This window comes from Rattus rattus, chromosome 1 (assembly GCF_011064425.1).
Source record: "Rattus rattus isolate New Zealand chromosome 1, Rrattus_CSIRO_v1, whole genome shotgun sequence".
Taxonomy (NCBI): domain Eukaryota; kingdom Metazoa; phylum Chordata; class Mammalia; order Rodentia; family Muridae; genus Rattus; species Rattus rattus.
The window spans coordinates 194,719,021-194,742,606 of NC_046154.1; the positions used below are offsets into that span (position 1 = coordinate 194,719,021).

The window sequence follows — 23,586 nt, forward strand, 5'->3', positions numbered from 1 at the left end:
AGATGAATACTTCCAAATAGCTTTGCCTCTCCAATAATCTCTGAATTTCCCACTCCCAAAGTCCATCAGCCAGATATTCAATAAACAAAACTCTTGAATGGTAAAACTAAATGAATACAACAGTATCACTGAGTAGCATGTGTGATAACAAGGTCACTCACATAAGAAAGCTAGTCTTGGTACAACTCACTCAGGAATCATCAGCACAGTATGTTTCAACATGCTTTATGTTAACCAAATTCCCTTCCTTTCCTAGTAGCCATCAGCAATCCCCTCCTACTGTGGCTCCTCAATACTAACGGATGTGCTCCAATCCATAGCTAATGAAACTTAGCCAAGGTTAGAACCCACCTTCTAAATGTGGAATAGTTCCAAATAGTATTCCTTTGTTTCAAATAGATATTTACTATTTCCTGACACACAAGATATAATCAAGTCAACAACAATTAGAAACTTTTTCACGACTTTTATATGCCCTGAATTGTGCAAAGTGCTTCAGAAAGAGCAATGCTAAAATTAAAGTGTATTTCCTCAAACACACATCTAACTTCATCTAGTGTCATCTAAACAAAATTCCTAGCAGGAAAAAAGTTATGTCTAGAGCATAAAAGTAAGACTGTATTCTTATTACTGAGGACTGAATAGTTCAGTTACAATCTGAGGGAACTGTAGATAGTTCTCATCAGTTTAGGAAGATCTTCAATGTAACAAATACTTCAAAGCAAAACAAGGGGTTGGGGATTTGGCTCAGTGTTAGCAAGCGCAAGGCCCTGGGTTCGGTCCCCAGCTGGGGGGTGGAGGGGGGAGCAAAGCAAAACAAAACAAACCCAAACAAACAGCACAGGAACTCTCAGTCCTCAGTCCTTTCTTCAACTCTGAGGTAGCTTACTACTGCTGCTTACCTTCATTTGAAAAATTAGAAAACTGAGATTTGGAGAGGATCAGTCACATAACCCGTCAGAATAGTGACTAGTTCTAGAGATTTTTGAAAACCCACTTAAAGTGTTATGTCAAATAACATTGAAATTTTGTGCCCCAAACTTAACTGTTCTTTCCATTTATATAAAAAGTTTGAACTGTGTCTTTACTTTGTATGTATCACAGTAAGTTCTCCAAAAGATAATAACTACAAATTTAAAACTCCTTAACAAAACCTTTGCTAACATCAGCACAAAATATTTGTCCAATAGAAATAATATAATCCTTCAAGACTGACAAATATACTATGGATTTTGTAATTTTAATTGTCAGATGAAGAATCTAAAATTGCTTGAAACAGATTTAATCACTCCCACTGTTTAAGCGGGGAGGAGTGGGGACCATTTAAAAAATGGTTTGTAAGTCCAAAGCTCTAAGGTTGAAGATTTTAAAAAAGAAAAAGCCTCTTACATGATGACTACATCATACCTTACCTTCAGCTAACCTGTATGTGATCCCAAAAGTCCTTAAAGAACTACAGAGGATTACACTATCATTCTCCCCATTTTATGAAAGCCAATTCACCCTTCAGAGCCTACCAAGCATCATGGCCCTGAAACCAATGTAACAAGCAAGGTAGTTCTCTCCATTCTACGGTGTTTCTAAAGCATGTAACAGAAAACCTGCAAATGCTGAGAGATTATTCAGTGCAAACATAATAGTGCGAGGGAGGGCACAGTAACAGTTGCTGAGCTACTACCCAAGGGGTCTTATTAAACATGAAAACACCACTAAGTTTTAAGGAACACCAGTGACCTAACAATAACCACAAAATTAAAACCCTATATATAATAAGAAATGTTTTCATCTCTCTTAGAAGATGCAAATCAGGTCATTTTACATTTGTCCTCCAATATAATTTTCTCTAATATAGACTGATGCCAATTCTGTCAAACCTAGACATTATTTTCAAGGACTCTTCATGAAAAACACTGCCCACTCCTCACACATCCCGCTAAAACTTATTTAAGCTTACAGGATCTACTCTTACATCTCTTAGACAAGATCATGTCTTGGTCACTCTTTTTTCTGGTGAGAATTCACCTCATTTATGCAAAAAGCATTATTGTTCATGAAATTTATTGTTCTCTTCAAAGCATGAACAACTTGATCCCACTTAAAGGCATTCTACTCCGTCTTCCTTGAGCATCCTTCACCTGTGTCTTAGATCATCTCCTCCTTATATACTTCTGTTCAAGGGATCCCACACAAAGCAGGCCAGGTCCTCTCGACACTGCTTAGTCCCATTTTCACCAACACCTGCCAAAACATTGTTCCCTAGCCTCCTTTATTTTCAAAAGTTCTAACATTCTAAAGTACTTGTTTTATTTTTTTCTTCTAATGCTAATCAGAACATTAGCTTAAAGGTAGATACTTATATAGATCCTTAACATATACCCAGAATTAATGTCTAACATGGCGCAAACAATCAAATTAATCTCTCTCTCTCTCTCTCTCTCTCTCTCTCTCTCTCTCACACACACACACACACACACACACACACACACACACACACATGAGAACACATACAAAATGTCTGCTGAATTTGAACACTTTGGAAGCTGTTAACTCAGATGCACAGTTAACTGGCTTTGCTGTAGACCTTAGTTTTTGTCTGGCATACCTAAGAATAAGCCTCAAACTTCTAAGACAATACAGCTTAAATGGTTATAGCTTATTTAGTTTCTCAACATACATGCTTACTCATACAAAAATCATAAAAACTACACCCTCAAAGCACTACTTTGTGAATACAAAATTAGGGCCAAGCTCAAGGCCTATCTCCCTACCAGCATATCATCTCTCAGAACTGCACACTAGGGAAATGTGTAAAATGTGTCATCAAAGACTGATTACTGCCTAGTCTCATTTTAATATTATTACTTATAAGTCTTCAGTGCTTCCCAATGCATGTTTATAATTTTTTAAATATGAGCAGCTTCTGGATATTATCAGAGCATCCAACTTGAAACAGAAATTTGCTGCCACTATCAAACTCCTTACCCTAAATATACATGATGATCACATAAAAACTAAACTTTCCACTTATACGGACATAACTTGATAGACCATACTTTTCATAAAGTAATACTAAAATAAATGGGAAAAAAATGAGATTTTTGAGTCCAGACCGAAAAGACCTTTGTAGTTCCTTATTTCTAATACTAAATAACCTAACTGTTCTTTCTCTAAAATGCCAATGTTAAATTTAAACTACTTTTAACTTTAACACCAAGGTGATGACCATACAGAACTAAAATACTGTAAAAGTGCTCTGCAAACTGTTATTTTTAAAATATGAAGTAGTGAAGCCAAACAAATTAGATCTTTTCCAATGACATGGTAAGCCTGATACTGTCTTACTGATCCATAAAATGTAAATTAACCCCACCAAAACCAACTAAAATCTGTGTTCAGGAGAATCAACATTTATAATGTAAAAAGACATAGAAGCTCTTTCCTGGCAGACATGACACAAAACCAAATGCTCCTCTCCAAGCACACTATTACATAACCAGTCATTACATTTTGTCCAGATGCTCATACACAATGGAGCTGTATTTCTAAAAGGTTTGTCAGGATGTTTGGTGAGGAAAAGGCAAGTCTATTCAATGCTACCCAAACTGCCTAAATATACAAAAAAGCCTGCTTATCATTCATTCCTTGGCACAGTGAAAGATTTATTGAGTAGAAACGTACTTTTTCTTTTCCCTTTAAGACATGGTCTCAATCCTGGCTGGTCTGGAACTTGCTGGGTAGACTAGACTGTCCTCAAATTTACAGAGGTCTGCTTGCCTCAAAGGTGTTATCACCACACCCAGCTAAGTGGAGCCCTATTCTTCTCACATTAAAATCCTTCAATCTAGCAAAAACAGAACGAGCATCCTGCATACTAGATCAAATTCATATTCTCATATATATATATGTGAATATATATATATACATATATATCTTTAGTAACTCAAGTCTCTGGAAGACACTAAGCAAGACAAGGATTTCTATAAATTATTTCCTCTAAATGCGTAAGAATAAGTCTGGAACTTCTAAACAATATAGATCAGAATGGCTATAGCTTATTTAATTTCTCACCAGACATGCATACTCATACAAAAGTCATTTTAAAAAACTACATCCTCAAAGCACTACTTTGAGAATATGAAATTACAGCCAAGCTCAGAGCCTATCTACCTAGCATAGGATCTCTCAGAGCTGCCCTGGAAATCATTTATGCTGTTTTTGTTTTCTGTATCTCTAAAATGGACCCAGAAAAAGCTGGCACACAGATTTAAGGGTCTCTTACTCAGACCCAGAAAGACTAACTTAGTTCTCAAAATTTTAGCCCCTCAATAGGACATGATGGCACATGCCTGTAATCCAAAGCAAGTTACAGGACAACCAGGGTTACATAGTGAGACCTTGTATCAAAAATGCAAAACAAATATATCATATGCTAACTTTTCTTACATCCAAGTATAAGAAAATTCCAGTGAGATGTTTGGTCAAGAGAACAATTATAGCTGAAATGTGCCAGATATACTTTAAAAACCAGATTTAAAGATGTATTAAAGTATCTCACCTAACTTCCTAAGAACTATGAGATTCAAGATAGATGATTATATGATCAATGTAGCTCAGAAACAGAACACTTACCCAGTACGTGCCAAAATCCTGGGTTTGATTCTCAGCATATCAAAAACAAAACAAAGACTAGAGAATTCCACCTCTCTAGGTAGAAGAAAAATAAACAAAAAGAATCTAATATCAAATAGCGTAACTCTAGTAGTCGTAGCTGAGTTTTGTAAATACAATTACCTTCTAAGTACTGCAAGTTGCCTTCTACTAATGCCTGTGGCTGTGCAAAGTACAGCTAGAAATACAGCAAAAGAATGTTAACACTGTATTACTAATTCTTCCCCAAGGCTTCACACAGACTCTACAGACAGTTCTCAAAAAGCTAGTTACCTATTTTCCAAAAGGGTAAAGCAGTAAATTAAGAAAAAAGTAAAAGTCTAAAAAGAGATTCAAGAAACAGCTAAGCCAGCAACTGTTTTGCTTGAAGCGTATTCTTGAGAATCTAACTACTATATATTATACAAAGCATGGAAATGTAACCAAGACAAGAGTCCTGTCTTGCTCATGCTCAGACCTGTAGAGGTCATGGTGGAAGAGAAATGAAATGTGAGTTAAGATCCATGGTGACAAACTCAGTAATGATCAGGCAGAGGATTGGGGAAGTCAGGAAAAGATTTCAGGAAGAAAATGACGAGAGTCCAGTTCTGAATAAGTTTACGGAGTAACAGAGAGAGGTGACACTTTACCCTCTCAATACCCAGAGCCACACATGCAAACACTGGCTTATGAATGAAAAGACAAAAATGTTTAGAGTTAAGGAGCAAATGAGTTCAAAACAGTTAACTCAATCTAAATGCCTAAGTTTGATCTTATAAAAACGTGTCTAGCAAAGGGAAACTTTGAAATTTTTCTACACAGTTCAGTTTTTTCATTTGCATGTTGTATGAGCCATGCACTCATCCCAAAGGTTAGACAATGTGGACCATTTTATCACCTCATAATGCAGCATTCCTCCCTGAAGTTATATACCAAGTGTCTGCAGCTTTATTTCAGAGAAAAAAACTGTCAGAAAACATAGTAAAAATTCTATTTCTAGAACATCCTTGATGATATTGATGAATAATCTATACCAGCATGATCTGTCCTAAGTTAAAAGTTTTTACGTAGAAATCGAAGGACTATAGATTCAAGAAAAAAAATAGTAATACTACTTAGAGTTCAATAAACTGATACAAGGTAAAGGTTTTAAAATAATTTTTAGAATCTTAAACCCAAATTTTCCTTATAATTCCTTAAATGTATATTTCTACAATAGATACCAACTTGAGCACAGCTTTTTCCCAGATTGAAAATGTTACAATGAAATTCAATTCCTTCAAATATCAAAGGTAGAAATCATTCTTGGTCAGGAAGAACAGTCACCTGAACTAACAAGAACTACTATCTTAGAACTAGATCTTTTGATCCATCACTCTTGGCAAATCCACTCAAATTACAGTACAACTCTGATGAATTCTGCCTCTAAAACTGCCCAACCTCTAGTACCTTGACTCTGTGTATTGTGTTACAAAATCCACTAGAGGAGCTGGAGAGATGGCACTTGCTGCTCTTCCAGGGGACCTGAGTTCAGCTCCTAGCCTCTACTAGCCTCCAGGTTAGAAGGCTCATAAGTGTAACTCCAGCTTTGGAGACTCTGAACCCTCAGTAGACACTTTCACTCATATACACATTATCCACACGTGAGCACACACCTACACATAACTTACACATAATTCTTAAAAATGCCACTAAAGGCCAGGTAAGAAAGTCATAATTACTTTTACTATCACCCTTTCCTTTCCTCCAATATATGCTCAAATAAACATACATGATCTACAGCCTGCTTTTAAATGTGTGATACCAAAATGAACTCTAGTACATTTTTAAATTTTTTTATTATATGTGGCTATTTATTTGTGTGGATACCAAGAGAAAACAATTTAGGGGAGTTGATTCTCTTGTTCCACCATGTGGGTCTCTCAGATCAAACTTTGTAATCAAGCTTGCTGACAACTGCCTTTATCCAGTCAGCTATGACATTTATTTGACAGTTAAAATTTTAATCAAAAGATACTAATAGTTAATATCACTTCAAAAGACTACAAAATTATACTGTTATTTTTACTAGTGTATTACTATCTACTCAAACTCTATTTACACACAAAAATCAAACATTCTTACCAAGCAAATTTGTCCATTAAAAAAACCTATACTATCCCATAGAGTGTGAAAAAAATTCTATAATGATTCATTAAAGTTTAAGTTTTGCTAATATTAGCACCTACTTAAGAAATGAGCAAGGGTTAGGGATTTAGCTCAATGGTAGAGCACTTGCCTAGCAAGTGCAAGGCCCTGGGTTCGGTCCCCAGCTCCGAGAAAAAAAAAAAAAGGGAAAGAAAAGAAATGAGCAGAAAAGGGTTACTGGTATTTCTAATTTACCAGCAGTATAAAATATTTATTTTTGAAGTTTTAATAAATCTAAGGCATCTCTGAAAAACCAAAAAGCACCCACCTTTATATAGGGAAAATAAAGGTGATTATTATTTTAGGGAGCATATCATTTGGAGCTTGATTTCATTTTCAAATCAAAGAGTTCTCAGATGGCTGGGATAAAAACCACTCACAGACATCAATCTGCTTCATTTTCCACCAAACAAATTTATTTTAAAGCACTTTAGAAACAGAATTTTCCAAAGGCTGCATTTACTGATGTGCAGATGACTCTCAGCCTCTAGCATCTGGTAGGGTTACAGATATCTCTAGACTGTATCTTAGAACCCAAGTGCTCTGTCAACACATGCACTACCTTAACTTCTGTATATTAGTAAAGCATTAACAGGAATGCAAAGAAAAAAAGCTAAATACAGTTTTTATTTCTGGTCTAGAGTTATAAAATACTTAGAAAAAAGTCACTTTTTAAAAAATGAAAAGATTCCATTTTAAAAATAAGGATCCTGCAAAGTCAGTAAAAGTGAAAAGTAAAAGAAATTGTCTGTGCATTTTGAACTTTTCTTTTAGCTTTAAGATAACAACAGACTAGATAGGAGAGCATAAGGATCCTTGTTAATGATCTTGGATCATTAAGAAAACATATCAAAGACACAAAACCTCAACACAGACAATATGTGAATGTAGACAGTCATTTCAGTGTACTGGATTTTTAAACACCACCTTCAACTTGGAATAAAATATCTTATTAAAACTACAAAGGTGACTTTTGAGAAGGAACTGTGTTGAATATACCAAGCATTTCCATACATACTCTGTTGTGAAAGTTTAAATTTCTATCCCACTCGCTCCATATAAATTACCCTCACTTATTTGTTTGGAAAGGGAAATCTATAAGAACACAATTCCATCTCCTTAAAATTTCTCACTATGGAGAATAATAGAAAAGTGTGTTTTTGAACATCAAATGTCTCCCTTGTGAACAGATTTGGTTAACTCAGTATCATACTTTCTACCATTCTCCAAGAATCTAAGGATCATATTGCTGTATTTTATTAGGAACTGTCCAGATGATTAAAGAGAAATTCTTGGCTAAGAATTTAATGAAAATGAAGCAAAACACTCTTAACACTTGTTTTTCCAGATGCTGAAAAATGGAGATATCCCCTAGGATTTCCAAGAAAGTGGTACCCATGTGTAAGATATTTTTGGAAGTAATAACATACTAATGGGGTCTAAAGTAAATGCAAAAAACAAAACCTTAGAAATAATTTTACAAAAAGAAAAGTACAATTAGATTCCCCTAAGGGCCTACAGATAACAAGGATTCTAAGCTTTCTCCTAAGCAAACAGTACCTCAATTAAGAACTATCGGGTTTCTTTTAACCCAACTTATTTCTTCTATGAAACTTTGAAGTGAAGACCTAAAACAGCAAAAGGTAGAGAGGGCCCGGCGGAAGTAGAAACCAGGGCTTGCAACTTCAGAGTGTCTCCGGTTCCTCCTCCGCTGCCCCAGGACCATCCGAACTAAAGTCTACACCACTAGAGAAGCTTCCCTCTCCGGGTACGGTGGCAGAAGCAGCATCTTAAGTTGCTCTCCTCCCTCTACCTTGCAAGGCCCTTCGGTATCTCAGGGCCTGGAGGCTCCTGAGGCCCGTTAGCCAGTGCGATGTCCCCATCTTACACAAACAAAAACACACAAGTGGCGGAGGATGCGCGTGTATTGCCAGAATGGGAAGATTCAAGGACCAGCAGCTGCTGGGAACGTGGCAGAGCCGTCTGAAGCGGCCGGGGCTCTTCGGATGCTGCCGCTGCCGCCTTCTCTCCTACCCCAGGAAGCAGCACGGCGGCAGTGGCTGATCCGCGCCGGCGGGAGCCGGGGAAGCGGAGTACGGGGAAAGCCCCGTCGCGGACAGCCAGGACCGGGCCTAGGCTCCGGAGCTGCAGCGGCTGCGGCGGCGGCGGCGGCGGCCCGAGCACGGCGACGCTTTACGTCTTGTCCACCCCGCCACACACCCCCTCCCTCCTCCAGCGCCGCCACCCCCCTCCCCGCCCGCTCCACTCTCCCTCTCTCGATTGGAGCCGAGACAAAAGCAACGGGAAGCGGCGGGCCGGGACGCTACCCGCGGACCCCGGGCGCGACCGGACCAGCCCCGAGGCATTCCCCCGCCTTGAGGGGGCCCTCAATCCGCCTCCCCCGCCGCGCGCCCCGCTGCCAGACTTCCGAAAATTTGCCAAAAACTCACCGCATGAATTTTCTTGTCCCGCGGATCCAAGATGGCGACGTATCCACCGCGGAGGCTGCTGGGAGCAAGACCTTTACCCTCTGACCCCCGCCGTGACCCCCGTCGCTCCGACTTCGCTCTAAGGCGGCGGCAGAAGGTGGCGAGCGATGCTCGCCGAAAGGACAGAGTGCTTCCCGCACGCCGGTCGACGGTGAGAAGCACGGCGCTCCTCAGGAGCCTTCCCGGGCTTCCGCCAGGCGTCCCGCCACCTCCCGCGGAGGTGCGGCGCTGCCTTGAGGCGGTTACGGAAAGTGGGGCCTCCGAGGCCTCGCCGGGCTTCCCAAGCCAGACCGCCACACCAGGAGCTGCGGCCTGGGGTCCGAGAGCGGCCTCGGGGGCGGGGGCGGGGAAATGCTGAGGCAGCGTGGGTCCGCCCACCTGGGGACGCACAGCGTGTTTGTGTTTGTGTTTTCGTCGGACACCCCGCCCCCGAGCACCTCCTGCAGTCTGTCCCCGGGCTAGTGCTACTACTACCTGCGGGCGCAGTGGCAGCGGTACTCTGGTCCTCTCGCCGTCCCGCAGCCTGCGCTTCCCGGGTGCGCACCCCCAAACACCCGCCGCACGCCGCCGGCACCCACCCCTGAGCAGTGAGTTCCCCTCCGCTGAAACCTGGGCGTCTGATCGCCGCCCCCCCTCTTCCTTTTCATATGTTTTTTCGGTTCAAACCTGGTGAGAGGAAGTAAGGGGAACGTGTTTTTAAAGCACCACAGGGAGTGCTTAATCTAACCGAACGATGTTTATGGCATTTTACTTAGTTCCCGCCCGGCGCGCCCTTTGTAAACCTTAGTGATCAGCTGGCTCATCCACTAGACCTTTTGAAAATACGGTGGCTGTGGTGGGAACTTCCAGGGTATTGCTCTCCAAAACAGTGCAATCCCTGAAAGTGAAGTTCGTTTTCATTGCTGTAATACTCTTACTTTACTCCTTTGAACATCCATAAATTTCATGTTTTATGGTTACTAAACTTGCTAAAAAAGCCTCTGTGTGTTTTGAAGTTACTAGTTTCATAACGCATTGCTATTCCTGTTTGAGTGGTAGAATTTATTAATGTGGATTACTACTAATTTGAAGTAAATAAAATTTCTGCTGTTTTATTTTTTTAAAATTACCTTCTTTCAGCCCCACCCCCCCACCCCAATCAACCAACATATATCACTTCGGTTTATCTTAGTTAAAGGCAAGAAATAGGAAGATAAAACCCAAGGTGAAATTAAAAGTACCTTTGTCAAGGTTTTGAAGGTATTTTGGTTTATCGGCAAATATGCATAACAGTAGATATGTAAATTTGTTTAAATATCAACAGGAACTGGTATAGCCAAATAGAAAAGGTTTATTTTGCTGGGTTTTTCATTAAATACTTCATTTTACCCTTTTGTGTTTTGTTTTGGTTTTACTTCAGGGAAATTCAAGAAGGAACAACACAGTCCTATATGGCCCCTCCCCCAAGAGTGCCTTCCTATCTCTTCCGCTTTCTCTTCCTCTCAAGTTAACATCTACTGCCGTAAGGTAGTGTGTTCAAAGACTAAATATACCTCTAGGCACGTACAGTTCTTGTGTATGAATGCATGTAATACAGAGCACCTTAATCTGGCTACTAATTATTTGGAGCCCTTTATGTGTATATAGTAGCATTATCACATTAGATAACATTAAATATTTGAATTCATTACTCTTCTTACCTATATTAACTTAACACATTTTTGTCCAAGTTTTAAAAATTGCTTTCAGTGGGGAAGGTCTGAGTTTTACTATGATTGGGTTTTACTAGGTGAGATAACATTTTCTTAATTAATGTGTGGAGTAAATTAATAATGTGGAACTGGAATGCTAGGAAAGCATTCAATGAATGACCTAGCATTTGCTAAGAACTTGTATTAATGGCTCAACATGATGTATGCACTCATAAAAATCTTAAATTGGGGTTGGGGATTTAGCTCAGTGGTAGAGCGCCTGCCTAGCAAGCGCAAGGCCCTGTGTTCGGTCCTCAGCTCCGGAAAGAAAAAGAAAAATCTTAAATTGTCCTGTTGCATCAAAAACTTCTTTTCAGGGCATAATTTCACAGGTCTTTATATCTAGCACATGGGAGGCAGAAACAGGCAGATCTCTGAGTTCTAGGTCAGCGTGGTCTGCATAGCTAGTCACAGGTGAGGCAGGGCTATATATATAGTGAGACCTTGTCAAAACAAAACGACTTCATCTTCAAAGCCAGGTGTGGTGACATTTGTTGTAATCCTACTACTGTGGAGAGTGAGGCCTGAGAGTCAACCACAGTTTGAGGCTAGCCTGGGCAACATATTCATAAGATCTGTCTCCAATGAAGCAGCTTCATAACAATTGTTGAAAATGATCATATTTAACGAATATGCTTTTTTAATATTTTTGGTATTGAACAGGTTTAATAATTTTGTTACTTTTGCTTGAAAAATAGTTCCTACTGATGAGTATATTTATGTGTTTTTGAAATACGTTAAATTTTTTTGTGCACGTCACAGAAAATTTTCTTAATTGGATTGAGGGGAAAATGCTTTATTAAGGAAAAGAAAATGAGTTTGTATATATTTGCAGAAGGGAAGGCCTCCCTTAAAAAAAAAAAAATGTGGATATAATACTAGCTAGCATGTTTGCTATGACAAGGAATAAAAAGGAATAAAAAGGGGAAGCATCTCAAATTTAACTGCCTGAAAAAGAATGGTTCACTTCTCCCTCACCCCCTGAGTTCCATTAATACCTGTTTGCCAACTTAGGCATAGAGTTAGAAAGTCTCTGTAACTTCTCTCTCTGCATCCATCTTACCAGCGTGTACCAGGAACGCTCTACAAATGTTCTCAGCAGCCCACTCCCAGCCCCCTCTCTGAGCTACCACCTTCCCTCTCTAGAATGTAGTAATATCTACACTGTAGGTTCCCCAAACTCCTGTCAACTGTTCCTGTGTACCAGCCGGAAGCATCATTTGAATGTTTTTATTCAATTATGTTCCTTGGTGTTTTAAAACCCTCCTCGAGCTTCCATATGTATATATGCAATAAACCCAGATGGCCGGTTAGGCTGACAGTCTAGCTCTTCCTGTACTGCTTTCATCCTTCTTGCTTCCTTTCTGTCATGTTCCACGTGACAGTCTTTATAGTCTATAGCACAGATCGTTAGTTGCCCCCCAAAATTCCTCTCTTTCAGAGTAGTAAATGTGGGCACATGGCTACCTGGAGTAAAGACTTTTTCTAGCCTACTTCATTAGCCACGTGATAGCCCTGATCGACCAGATGATTACAATCTCTCCCTCTGTCTCTAATCCTGATCATGTGATATTCTTCCAGAACAACCCTTAGAATAAAAACAAGTGCCTCTCATCCCTTCACTCCTTTCTGTGTTGTGCTCTGCCTGCCAGTTTAACATATACATAGAGGAATTGGGACTTTGTGGGGCCAAACATGGTATCTGCACTACATTCCTTTCAAGTTTTGCTCTAAGGAAAATATTGGTTGTTTTTTTTAAAATTATCAAAACCACTATTTAGAATTAGACAGTGAGCCACATGCCTCTAATCCCAACACTTGGGAACCTGAATCAAAGGGATTACTACGTGTTTGAGGGTAACCTAGACTGTGGAAGAAAAGGTCATCCTGGGTTATATTGTCTCTGGCAGGCCTTTCTTGGCCACCCTCCCTCAGATAGGTCCCTTCTTGTTTATTCTCTAATGTTATCTTCTATAGGAGTAATTGCAAAATGTGTAAAATCCAAGCTAGGAAAAAATAGTGTAAGCTGATGAGATATCTGGACTTTCCAGACCTTGGTAATGAAGACAGATTCCCCTATGCCCAGGAAACCTGTAAGCTTACCGCAGATAGGAAAGGGAGCAAGATAAATGACACTGCATACTATAGCAGGTCAAATCCCAACACTGGTGTGCTTAGGGCAGAAATTGTCACTGAAGCTGGTTGATTTTAGAAATTACTGAACTTCAGTTGTTGAGCTCAAAGTGTCCCATACAAAAGGTTAACAGTAAGCCCAACTCAGTCTTAGTCTTTAGATGTTAACACATTACAGTAGTGCTGAAGACAGTTCAGAGAACAGGGCTTCTGACTCTGCTGAGAGTATAAACTAGAAGCATGTTTCTAGAGTGGCCTATTAAAGCCTTGAGCTCTTGATCTGTCCCTCTTCCAGAAGTGCCTTATAAGGGAATAAGAATGTGTCTAACAGAATGATTGCTTGAGGATGTATTCCATTGTTGACTACACTAGGCAACATCCATGTAATGAACAGTACTCAGCCATTAAAAATGATGTTGACCTCTCCTCTTGACTCATAGTTGTTTGTTTCAGGTGTCTACACATGTTTCTCCCTCTGCTTAACTCGACTAACGCTTACAAAGACACCAGGTGCTTGGAATTCACCCATGTGACCTCATTTGACCTTAATTACATCTTTACAGACTGATTTTCAATACACTTTCTGAAGTAATGAAAGTTAGAATGTTCAGCGGAGGCAAGGTTTGGTCCATAATACACGGGAGAACAGGAAAGATCACCATCACCAGAATTAGAGGAACTAGTGAAAGTTTGGAGTGCTGCAAATGCCAGGCAAGAGCTCATACAAATGTTTAAATTAGTCACTGCTCTCCCTTGGCTCAGTTAGCAACAAAAGGGTGGAAAGGACAGTGCAGTTTGATGGACCCTGATTCAGTTTTGGCATTACGTACCTGGAGATAGCATCGCATCCCGTGGGTCAGGACTGTTCAACAGACTGCTGCTCCTCACTTCCGATGCCAGTTGCCAGTCAGCAGTTGTCACCGCCCTTCCTGACTGATATCTATAAATCAAGAGTCCAGGCTCCTCCCTCAGGTTCAATTAATTTACTCTAATTGATCGCAGAACTCAAGGAAACACTTATACTCATTGATTTATTATAAAAAAAAATACTAAATGGATGTTGATGAATAGCCAGATGGAGGCAGTACATAGGGAGAGCTGCAAGGAGCGACCTGGAGAATCCATGCCCCTTCAGGTGTGCTACCTCCAGGAGCTTGCAGTCCTACAGGGTTTTGTGGAAGCTTCAGAACATGAACGCCATACCATCATTGTTGACTAATCAATGCAACCGTTAGCCTGTCTTCTCCCCAGAGGCAGCAGCACCCATTCAGAAGCTATTGAGAAAGCCACCAAGAGTCACCTCCTTAGAACAAAACATTGTGCTGTCTTCCAGGAATTTGTAAGGGATTTAGGAGCTTTGTGTCATGGACCAGAGACCCAGAGCAAACTGTGTGAGTGTGAGTGTGTGTGTGTGTACAGTACATATATGTGTAATTAAATCTGCTACATAGAAATGCGTCAATGGCAATGGGTGATTTATAACATATATAGATAAAAATGGGGTTTTCTCAGATTCTGGTAGTAATTACCACCACTGATACCAAAAAAATACACATTGGAGAAAAGATAGCTTCTTCAGCGAATGGTACAGAAGACTGGATGTTCAAGTGCTATACAAGAAAACTAGGTTCCTATTTGTGGTGGTTTGAATAGGTTTGGCCCATAGACTGAATGCTTGACCCATAGGGAGTGGCACTATTATGTGTGACCTTGTTGGGGAAGTGTGTCACTGTGGAGGTGGGCTTTGAGGCTCCTATGCTCAAGCTACTCAGTGAAACCAATCTAGTCTCCTGGCTGCCTTTGGTTCAAGGTGTAGAACTATAAGCTCCTCCAGCACCATGTCTGCACGATGCCATGGTTCCAGCCATAATGATGATCTGAACCTCTGAACTGTATGTATGACAGTCCCAATTAAATGTTTGCCTTAGTCACACACAGTGTCTCTCCACACCCATAAAACCCTAACGAACACTGTTCTCACAAAATGGATCAAAGACCTTAACTCCTAGAGGGAACACTTGAAAGTACAGGCCAGGGCTTTCTGAAAGGAACTGCAGTAGAACAGAAAAACAGTAAGAGTCAGAAATTGAATTGTGAGAAATTAAGAGCTACACAGCAGAGAAAACACTGGAGAGGCAGAAAATCCCGTGATGAGGTCATTCCCATGTATCTAGTTAATGCAGAATTGGGCAAAGTTGAAGTGAAGTTGCTTTAAGTTCATAGTGATTCCTATGATTTTTCTAAACCCAAATCTTTAGAAATTCAGATAGCAGCTGTGTGTGGTGGCACACAGGTTTAATCCCAACATGCAGATGGCAGAGGCAGGTGGGTCCCTGAGTCCCAGGACAATCTGGTGTCTCTAGTGATTTCCAGGACAGTCAGAGTTGTGTAGGGATACCTTGTCTTTAAAAAAGGGGGTGGGGTGGGGCGGGTGTCAGGAACTAAGTCTGAAGTTTACTTGAATCTGGAATATCTGTAGTGCTGATTGCTCAATTTTCCTGCCAGTTTTATTATTTTTAAGACTTTGATCCAGACACAAGCAATGACAATACTGCCAACAACCCATTCAACATAAGTTTCATTGTATAGCTTTCTCCAACTCTAATGAAACAGAACCATGAGTATTCAAATCAAGAGAAATGATTTGCTTACATAGTTGTCTTCCTTGTCCATAATCTTTTAATAATTTTTTTATTAAAGTTGTTTTAAAATTAGCTATTAAAGAATATCTTAGCATATCAGCAGAGATGTGGAAAGCAAAGATTAAAACCTTTAAGCTGAAACATGGTGGGTGATCACACACACACACACACACACACACACACACACACACACACTCGGGGGGGGGTGTAACCTCCAAAGCTATGTGAAAATTCGACATAAAAACAATACTATGATTTTGAGTTGTAAAAATGTTGCATGGCATCTATTGATTGGGAAGCAAAGTAAATCTTCAACAGCAAATGGTTAAAATAGCAATATTTTATATAAAAGACCACACATAGTCTTAACTAAATAAAGGAATAGCAGTAACTAGTGAGATATCAGAAAAGGTAAGTGCAATGAATTAATACCCCTAAACATAGTCACTGAAGAAACAGCAGATGTAAATTCCTACATTCTATTTTCTGTTGGTACATAAAAATCATCTAGAAGGGGTTGGGGATTTAGCTCAGTGGTTAGATTGCCTAGGGAAGCGCAATTGATTTGATCCAGCTCCAAAAAAAAAAAAAGAACAGAAAAAAAAAAAATCATCTAGAAAATGAAGTGTATCTATTCTTGATGATTGGCTCTTACTGTGTCAGCTAGTGATCATGTAATTTTGCTACTGTAATACCTTAATATATGTGTTAAGCCAGCTTTTCAGATTATGAGATGGTATCTCATCTGCAATTACTAACAGGGTTTTAAAAGACCTAGCACTGTGGGAGGAAGGTGCACTTGTGTGGCAAATGGTGTTTGTCCACCGTCTGTGGGCTTATGTGCCTGTGTGGATGTGGTAAGGCCAGAGAAGGCCGTCAGATGTCCTGCTCTGCCACCCTCTGCCTTATTCGCTTGAGCAAGGGTTTCTCATTGAACCTGGGACTCATATCTTTGAACTAGTTGGTCGGCAAACCCCGGACATCCATTTCTCTGCCCACCCCAGCCCCAGCATTTGGATTACAGGCATTCATGTGCACTCACATCTGGCTTTTTATGTACCTAGACAAGGAATCAGAATTCTCTTCCTCAAGCAAGCACTCTTACTGAACCAATACACCACACACACACACACACACACACACACACACACACACACACAAAATCACTTAGACAATACAACTTCATGTCATATGAAGTAAACCTATAGCCACCATTAAAATGTTTTAAAAGCACTGCCTACAAAACAATTAGCTACTACTATTGCAAAGAGTAGAATTAAACCACAAAAAAAAAAAAATAGAATTTTACAAACACTGTATTGGTAAAAGATTAGTTTCTATTAACTCTGTGTACAAATTTTGCTGAACCTGCCACACACTTGACAGGCAAAGATGGTCCTTAAGAGCATCCCTAAACCTTTCCTTTTAAATGAAATGGCCTACAACCGGGAAATGGGTCTCTGTAAGCATCCGTGTGCTGGTCTCCTTTCTATTGCTATGAGAAAAAGTCCCTGAGACTGGATAATACACAAGAAATGAAGTTTATTCAGCCACAGTTCTCAATGTTCATGAACATTATATGAGCCTTGGCCTGGCTCTAGGGTGGGCTTTACAACAGATAGCATCATGATTATATAGATATAGCAATATAGAAGCCAGCATTCCCATGACCTAACAGCCCCCCAGGATGCTCCACTTCCTAAAGGTTCTGCTGCCCACTGACATCACCATAAGGAGAGTGACTTTTCCAGCACATGAACCCTTGAGGGGGACACTCAAACCATATCCAAACAAAACCCCAGAGAAGTGGTAATCAGGCACAAACCTGGCATCTGCTCCTGGTATATATAAGAAATCATAAAACAAGGCAGGCTGGCGAGATGGCTCAGTGGTTAAGAGCACTGACTGCTCTTCCAGAAGTCCTAATTCTTAGCAACCACATGGTGGCTCACAACCATCTGGAATGAGATCTGACGCCCTCTTCTGGTGTGTCTGAAGACAGCGACAGTGTACTCATATATAATAAATACATCTTTAAACAAAACAAAATAAATCATAAAATGGAACTATGAAATGTGAGGACCTGCTCCATGGTGTAACCTGCTTTCTGCTAAAAGGAGAAACTCAGCAAAAGCGCGTTCTTAGCTCTAGTGCAGTATAGCGGAAGAGGTTGGTTCTGTTTTACAATGAACAAATAGCATACAAATCACGGTCTAACTTCAAAAACTTGTGACTCTGTGATTCCTTGTAGAAACAGAAAGGTAACAATAGAGAATAGAAAGAAAGGACTTGAACTTCATCCCTCAGACCCTCAGGACATTGGTTCATAAGATACTGGATAAGTCTCATTACAAGAACTTTAATATATTTAATGTGTGTTATTTACTATGCTAATTTTTTATTGAAAATTCAGTTAATCATAAAGCCATAGGCTATCTTTATTTGCTGAAGATACTGTATTTGAAAGGTTTAATTCTGGGTTCCTGTATATCAAGATTGAGAATTTTCTACCAATAATTTTAGTATGAGGTGTGAATCATTACAGAAGACACTTTGAACAGGATTAGATGAGGTATTTCTCTAATCCTTGTGGGAGTAAGTTTTTCTAATACATCCAAAAAGATAGTATGGCAGCATTATCACTATAGTATAGTTACAGCCCAATCTTTTTCTGCATAAATTGATACTGTAATGCTGGCTAGAGTTGTGCTGGTACCCTTGCTCTAAGTATAAACTACATCAAACACGTTACATCCTAAATTAAACAACTTGGAAGTCAAGCAGTGCTAGCACCAGCTCAACTTCTACTCACTTTTAGTCAAACGTGCCAGGCCCAAGAGAGAAACAAGCAGCAATGCTGCGTGGTAGCCAGAGACTCCCCAGTATCCAGTCGAGGTGTGTGGGAGGGGGATGAATAGACTTGTAAAGATCGTGACGCCTTAATGACGGTGAGACACAGATGCATTTCTCTGTGATACTTGATACTTGCTTGGCACAGGACTTGAACTGGAGCTAAGTAGGAAAAAGTTGACTTCAAAAAGGCCAGGACAATAAGAATGTGGCCCATACATCTATCAGTTAATATGACAACGAGGGGAGATTACCATGGTGTGGCAAACTCCAGGCAAGGTGTGTAAACTAAACTGTGTAGTTAGCATGAAGGCTGGCTGCAACAAGAAGATGCAAGAGGTAAACAGTCCAGAGGCCACCGTTAGGAAGGTAGCTGTCCTACTTAACTTTGGCCACTTGACATCACCTAGTGTCATCTAGAGGAAAGAAAACCTTGACTGAGACATTGCTTAAACCCAACTGGCCTCTAGGCATATCTGCAGAGGATTATTTTAATTTTCCAAGAGGATATAGCCCACTGTGGGCAGCACCATCCCTATGCACGTGGTCCTAGGCTGCATAAGAACACTAAACACGAGCCAGCAAGCAGCAACTGCCATAGCTTTTGCTTCAACTGCCTGCCCTGACTTCTTTCAGTGGAGGACAGAGAGCTCTGGAAGTGTAAGCCTAATAAGACCTTCCTCCCCAAGTTCCTTTTGGGCAGAGTGTGTTATCACAGCCTTAGGATGAGGCTACTTCATCATAGCCATGCTGCCTCCATCATGAAACATCCTCAGAAACACTCAGAAAAATCAATGCATACAGTTGGTAAATACGGCATCCTCATCAGATGTTTGCCCGGTTTTCTGTTCCTTATACCACAAACAAGAGATTGGCATCTGAAAGCCAGATTTCTCCCACACAGTTTCCAAATGACTGGAGTGCCCCTTGCACTCAGTAGGTGAAAGGAAAGGATCCCAAGAACTTCCAGTTGAGCTGCAGAATGAAGCTTTAAAGTAAAGACTGGTTCTCTATTGTGTCTATTCTAAGAGCTTGATTTGCTGAAAATCTTAGAATCTATATAAAATATCAGTAAAAGGGCCATCATTGAAAAAAGTGAATATTCAATTTGATATTTGGTACAATAATACCCTAGAATTGGGGAAAGTGAAAGGAAACTTTTCTTATTTAAATTCTCAATAAGTCAAAACATTTTTAGCAAAATAGGCAAGTACTTACATACATGTATGCTGGAGTTATATATTTCATTTGGAATGTGCTTTCAAAACTCAGGTTTTTACTTCACCTGCAGAAAGTTCTGAAATGTGAAAGTATCTTCTACTATCTTTGTAGTTTTAGCATTGGCTAAAGAATTTAACAGAAGTTACATCCGTTTAAACTGGCTAAATAAAATTAATACATTTTCACTCAGAAGAGATGGGTGATATGAGTTTTGTGTTTCATCCCATTGTTCATGAAGTGTGTGTGGAGGGGTGTGTTCCATTCAATGTGGACAGGAATGGGCTTTCTCTCATCATGTGGGTCATGGAGATCGAACTCAAGTCATCGGCCTTGGCAGTGGCAGCAAGTGCCCTTACTAGCCGAGCTATCTGTCTAAACTGTGTGTGTTGGAGTACATCATAAGCGAGGTGGCTCAGCTGATAAAGGTCTTGTCAGCATGACCCACTGCACCCATGTGCAGGGCAGAGAGGGCCGACGCCTGCAAGCCCTCCTCTGACATGCAGGTGCTGACACAATACATACGATGCAAAACTTAAGATTAATCTTTTAAGTTCTACGAATTTGATTTGATACAATAATATCTAACATATGAAGGCAAACCAACCTTATATTACCATGAAAAGAAGCATGAAAAACTGTTTTGTCTGTTTTACTGGTGAATGAATAAAGCAAGTGATTGCTTCCCAACTTCAGATCTGAACATAGACAATTGGACTATTCTTTTTTATGATGGACAACGTGAATGCATACAAAGTCCCAGGACATCCATGCTGACAAATGTGTACCATGTGCCCAGCATTTATACAAGCACAGGAAAGTAGGAGGCAGATAGGAGCCCTGTTTTGTGCAGAATGTAAACAGTAAACAAATATTTAATATTCAGCAAAAGAAACGAGCTGGAGAGTGTCAAGGAGGAAAGTTGCTTTTGTAGATTTTACAGTGCTTAGTGACAGCCCTGAGGAGGTGACATTTGAACTAAAGATCTGCAAGAATCAAGAGCATGCTGATGTATATGAAGCTTAGGTGTCAGGTGACTGATTTGATGCCCCTTACAGAATTAACACGGTTAGTTTTGGCTTTACAAAAAATAATAGCATACTGTATATTTATATCCCTATACAAGTTGGTTGGCTGTTTTAGTATTATTCATTCATTCATTCAACAGATCCTGTATTACAGGCTCCACTCTTGGCTGCTGCCATATAACACTGATTGAAATATACAAATTCTTGCCTATGACATGATTACACAGGTAAATAGAGTTGATAAAATATATAGTGTTATGCTATGATTTGTTTTATAGGGGCAAAGGTAGACAATCAGACTGTCCTGGTTGGATTTCTATTGCTGTGGTAAATACTGTAACCAAAAGCTACTTGGGGAGGAAGGGTTTGTTTCAGCTTACAGTTGTAGTCCATCATAAAGGGACGTCAGAGAGACAGGAACTGAGAGAAAGACACAAAATGCTTTTGACTGGCCTGTTTCTCATAGCATACTTAACCTGCTTTCTTATATGATCCAGGACCACCTGCCCCGCAGTGGCATTATTCCCCCCCCACATCAACCATCAATCAAAATGATGCCCTACAGACTTGCCTACAGTCCAGTGTGATGTAGCTGTTTTCTCTATTGAGGTATCCTCTTTTAGCTTCTATCAAGTTGACATAAAAACTAGTCAGCACACAGACATAAAAGATGATAACTACTGAGAGCCTGTATCTGAACAAGTATACTGGGACTTGGACAAGTGCTTTCTATAAGGAAACAGGCTTCATGGATATATGGCTGCAGGGTGTGTTTTTTAAATGTCAGGTGTGTGTGTCTGTGTGCGTGTGCGTGTGGGGATGTGTGTGTACACAATGTGTGGACAGAAGCCCAAAATATGGCCAAAATGGGTGTGGATGGATAGATAGATAGATAGATAGATAGATAGATAGATAGATAGATAGATAGATAGATAAACATGATTTTAATTTTTTTTTTTTTATCGTGAGACTATTAGGAACTGCACCTTAAAAGGCACTGGAAATAGCATTGTTAGCAATGTTCAGCATACTTGAATACAGCAAATACACTACACTCTTATTAAAGATAAAGAAGTGGGAGTTGGAAAGATCCCTCAGTGGTTCAGTGAGCTTACCACTTTTGTAGAGGACCTGGGTTCTGTTCCTGGCATCCAGATGGCAGCTCAGAAGTGTCTATGACACCAGTTTCAAGGGATCTAGTGCCCTCCTTTTGGCCTCTCCAGGTTCCTACATGCAGGTGGTAAGCTTAAACTCAGGTGCACACATACACATATACATAAATATAAGCTTTTAAAGGGGTTGACATTGTCATCATTATTGCTTGAGACTAGATCTGGACTCACACAAGCTGCCTCGGGACTCAGTCCCCGGCTGGCCTCAAACAGCAGTCTTCTTCTGCCTCAGCTTCCTAAGTGCTTGGTTATAGTCACAAGACACAATGGCAGGCAGTAATACTATTCCTCAACTTATGTTAAATTCTAAATTAAGACGGGTTGGGGGAAAACAGTGTATAAAGGAATTTTAATTCCTCTGCTCTGGGAAGAAATCACATCTAAAGTCCTAGGGCTGTGTGATCTGTCTGAAGTGCACAGACACTTTAATCTCTCTTGCTGAAATATAGACACGCCCTTAGTACACATATACTTAAGGTAAAATTAGTTTGTAGAAAGAAGCAGCCATGTTTAAAAGTAATGTCTAACTGAGAGGCAGACAAAGTGATGAATCAGAGAAAGATTTGTCAGAATGAGTCAGATAGAATCCGCCCAGGTCCATGAGAAGAACTTAGTAGAAAGTATTTAAGAGCAGTGAAGAGAGAGTCACTGAGTTGGGCGTCAGTGCAGTGAGTGAAATGTGGTGGACAGTGTGTTCATCCCATTTCTCATGGTGGGAACATAACCAAACCATGAGCTCTGGGCAGAACTAAAGCTTCATATGAACTTTAGTTTGAAACTGTAGATGTGGAAGATGGAGCCGTTCACACTAATTTCCAGCTTCCCTACATAGTCTGCTGCCAAATCGCTTCTCATTCCTTACACATACTCTTCAGGAAAATGCACTGGTTCTGTACATAAAGTCAAGTCATCAGTGTTTTAAAAACTCATCAAACTGATCTGATTCTGTGGTTGACGGAAGCACAGGGGCCTCCCTACTACACAGCGTGTGGATTCATGGAAGGAAACATGGCTAAGGACAGTAAGGTTATAGTCCCAGAGGTTTGTCACCTCAACGTCCAGAACTTCTCATTTGTCTCTTACAAGAACTCAACAGTACTTACTGGGATTATAATGTCTATAATTATAAAATTATTAGCATGCCTTCTTAAAATTAAAATTGTAGTGCTGTGTTAAAAATTCAGAGGTCACCATCTGTTACATCCTAATAAACAACAAACACAAACTCAGAGTTCCTAAGGGGAAAGTCATTTCCATTCTGTTTAAGGACTGCGGGTCTAAAGGCTTCTTTTCTCTAAGTCCAGCATTATCATGGCTTTGTCGTGGTTTCCACAGAACATTCTTTTGGCCTCATTAGTAAAAAATTATATTTTAATGAAGGAACTCTAGTTCTATATCAAAGAATTGCTTTATTAGCCTTGTCAATAATCATTAGGTAACTAAAACAATTTATGTTTGTCATACACGCTGATGACTTTAGAACTGATAAG

At 40.0% G+C, this 23,586-nt stretch overlaps 1 protein-coding gene across 5 annotated transcripts in view; it reads right to left on the minus strand.

Annotated features, from left to right (window-relative positions):
* Cnot2 (CCR4-NOT transcription complex subunit 2) overlaps window positions 1-9,391 on the minus strand; it is a 91,016-nt gene extending 81,625 nt beyond the window's left edge. For 3 of the 5 annotated variants that reach the window (XM_032912673.1, XM_032912651.1, XM_032912658.1), the window contains exon 1: window positions 9,285-9,391. Coding sequence is in view for 2 of the 5 variants with exons in the window: in XM_032912664.1 (XP_032768555.1) it covers window positions 9,285-9,289 (5 nt within the window). In the remaining 3 variants the exon portion in view is untranslated. The remainder of the gene's footprint in view (window positions 1-9,284) is intronic. The other 2 variants (XM_032912664.1, XM_032912642.1) reach the window with 1 other exon arrangement.
* Window positions 9,392-23,586: the final 14,195 nt, after the last annotated feature.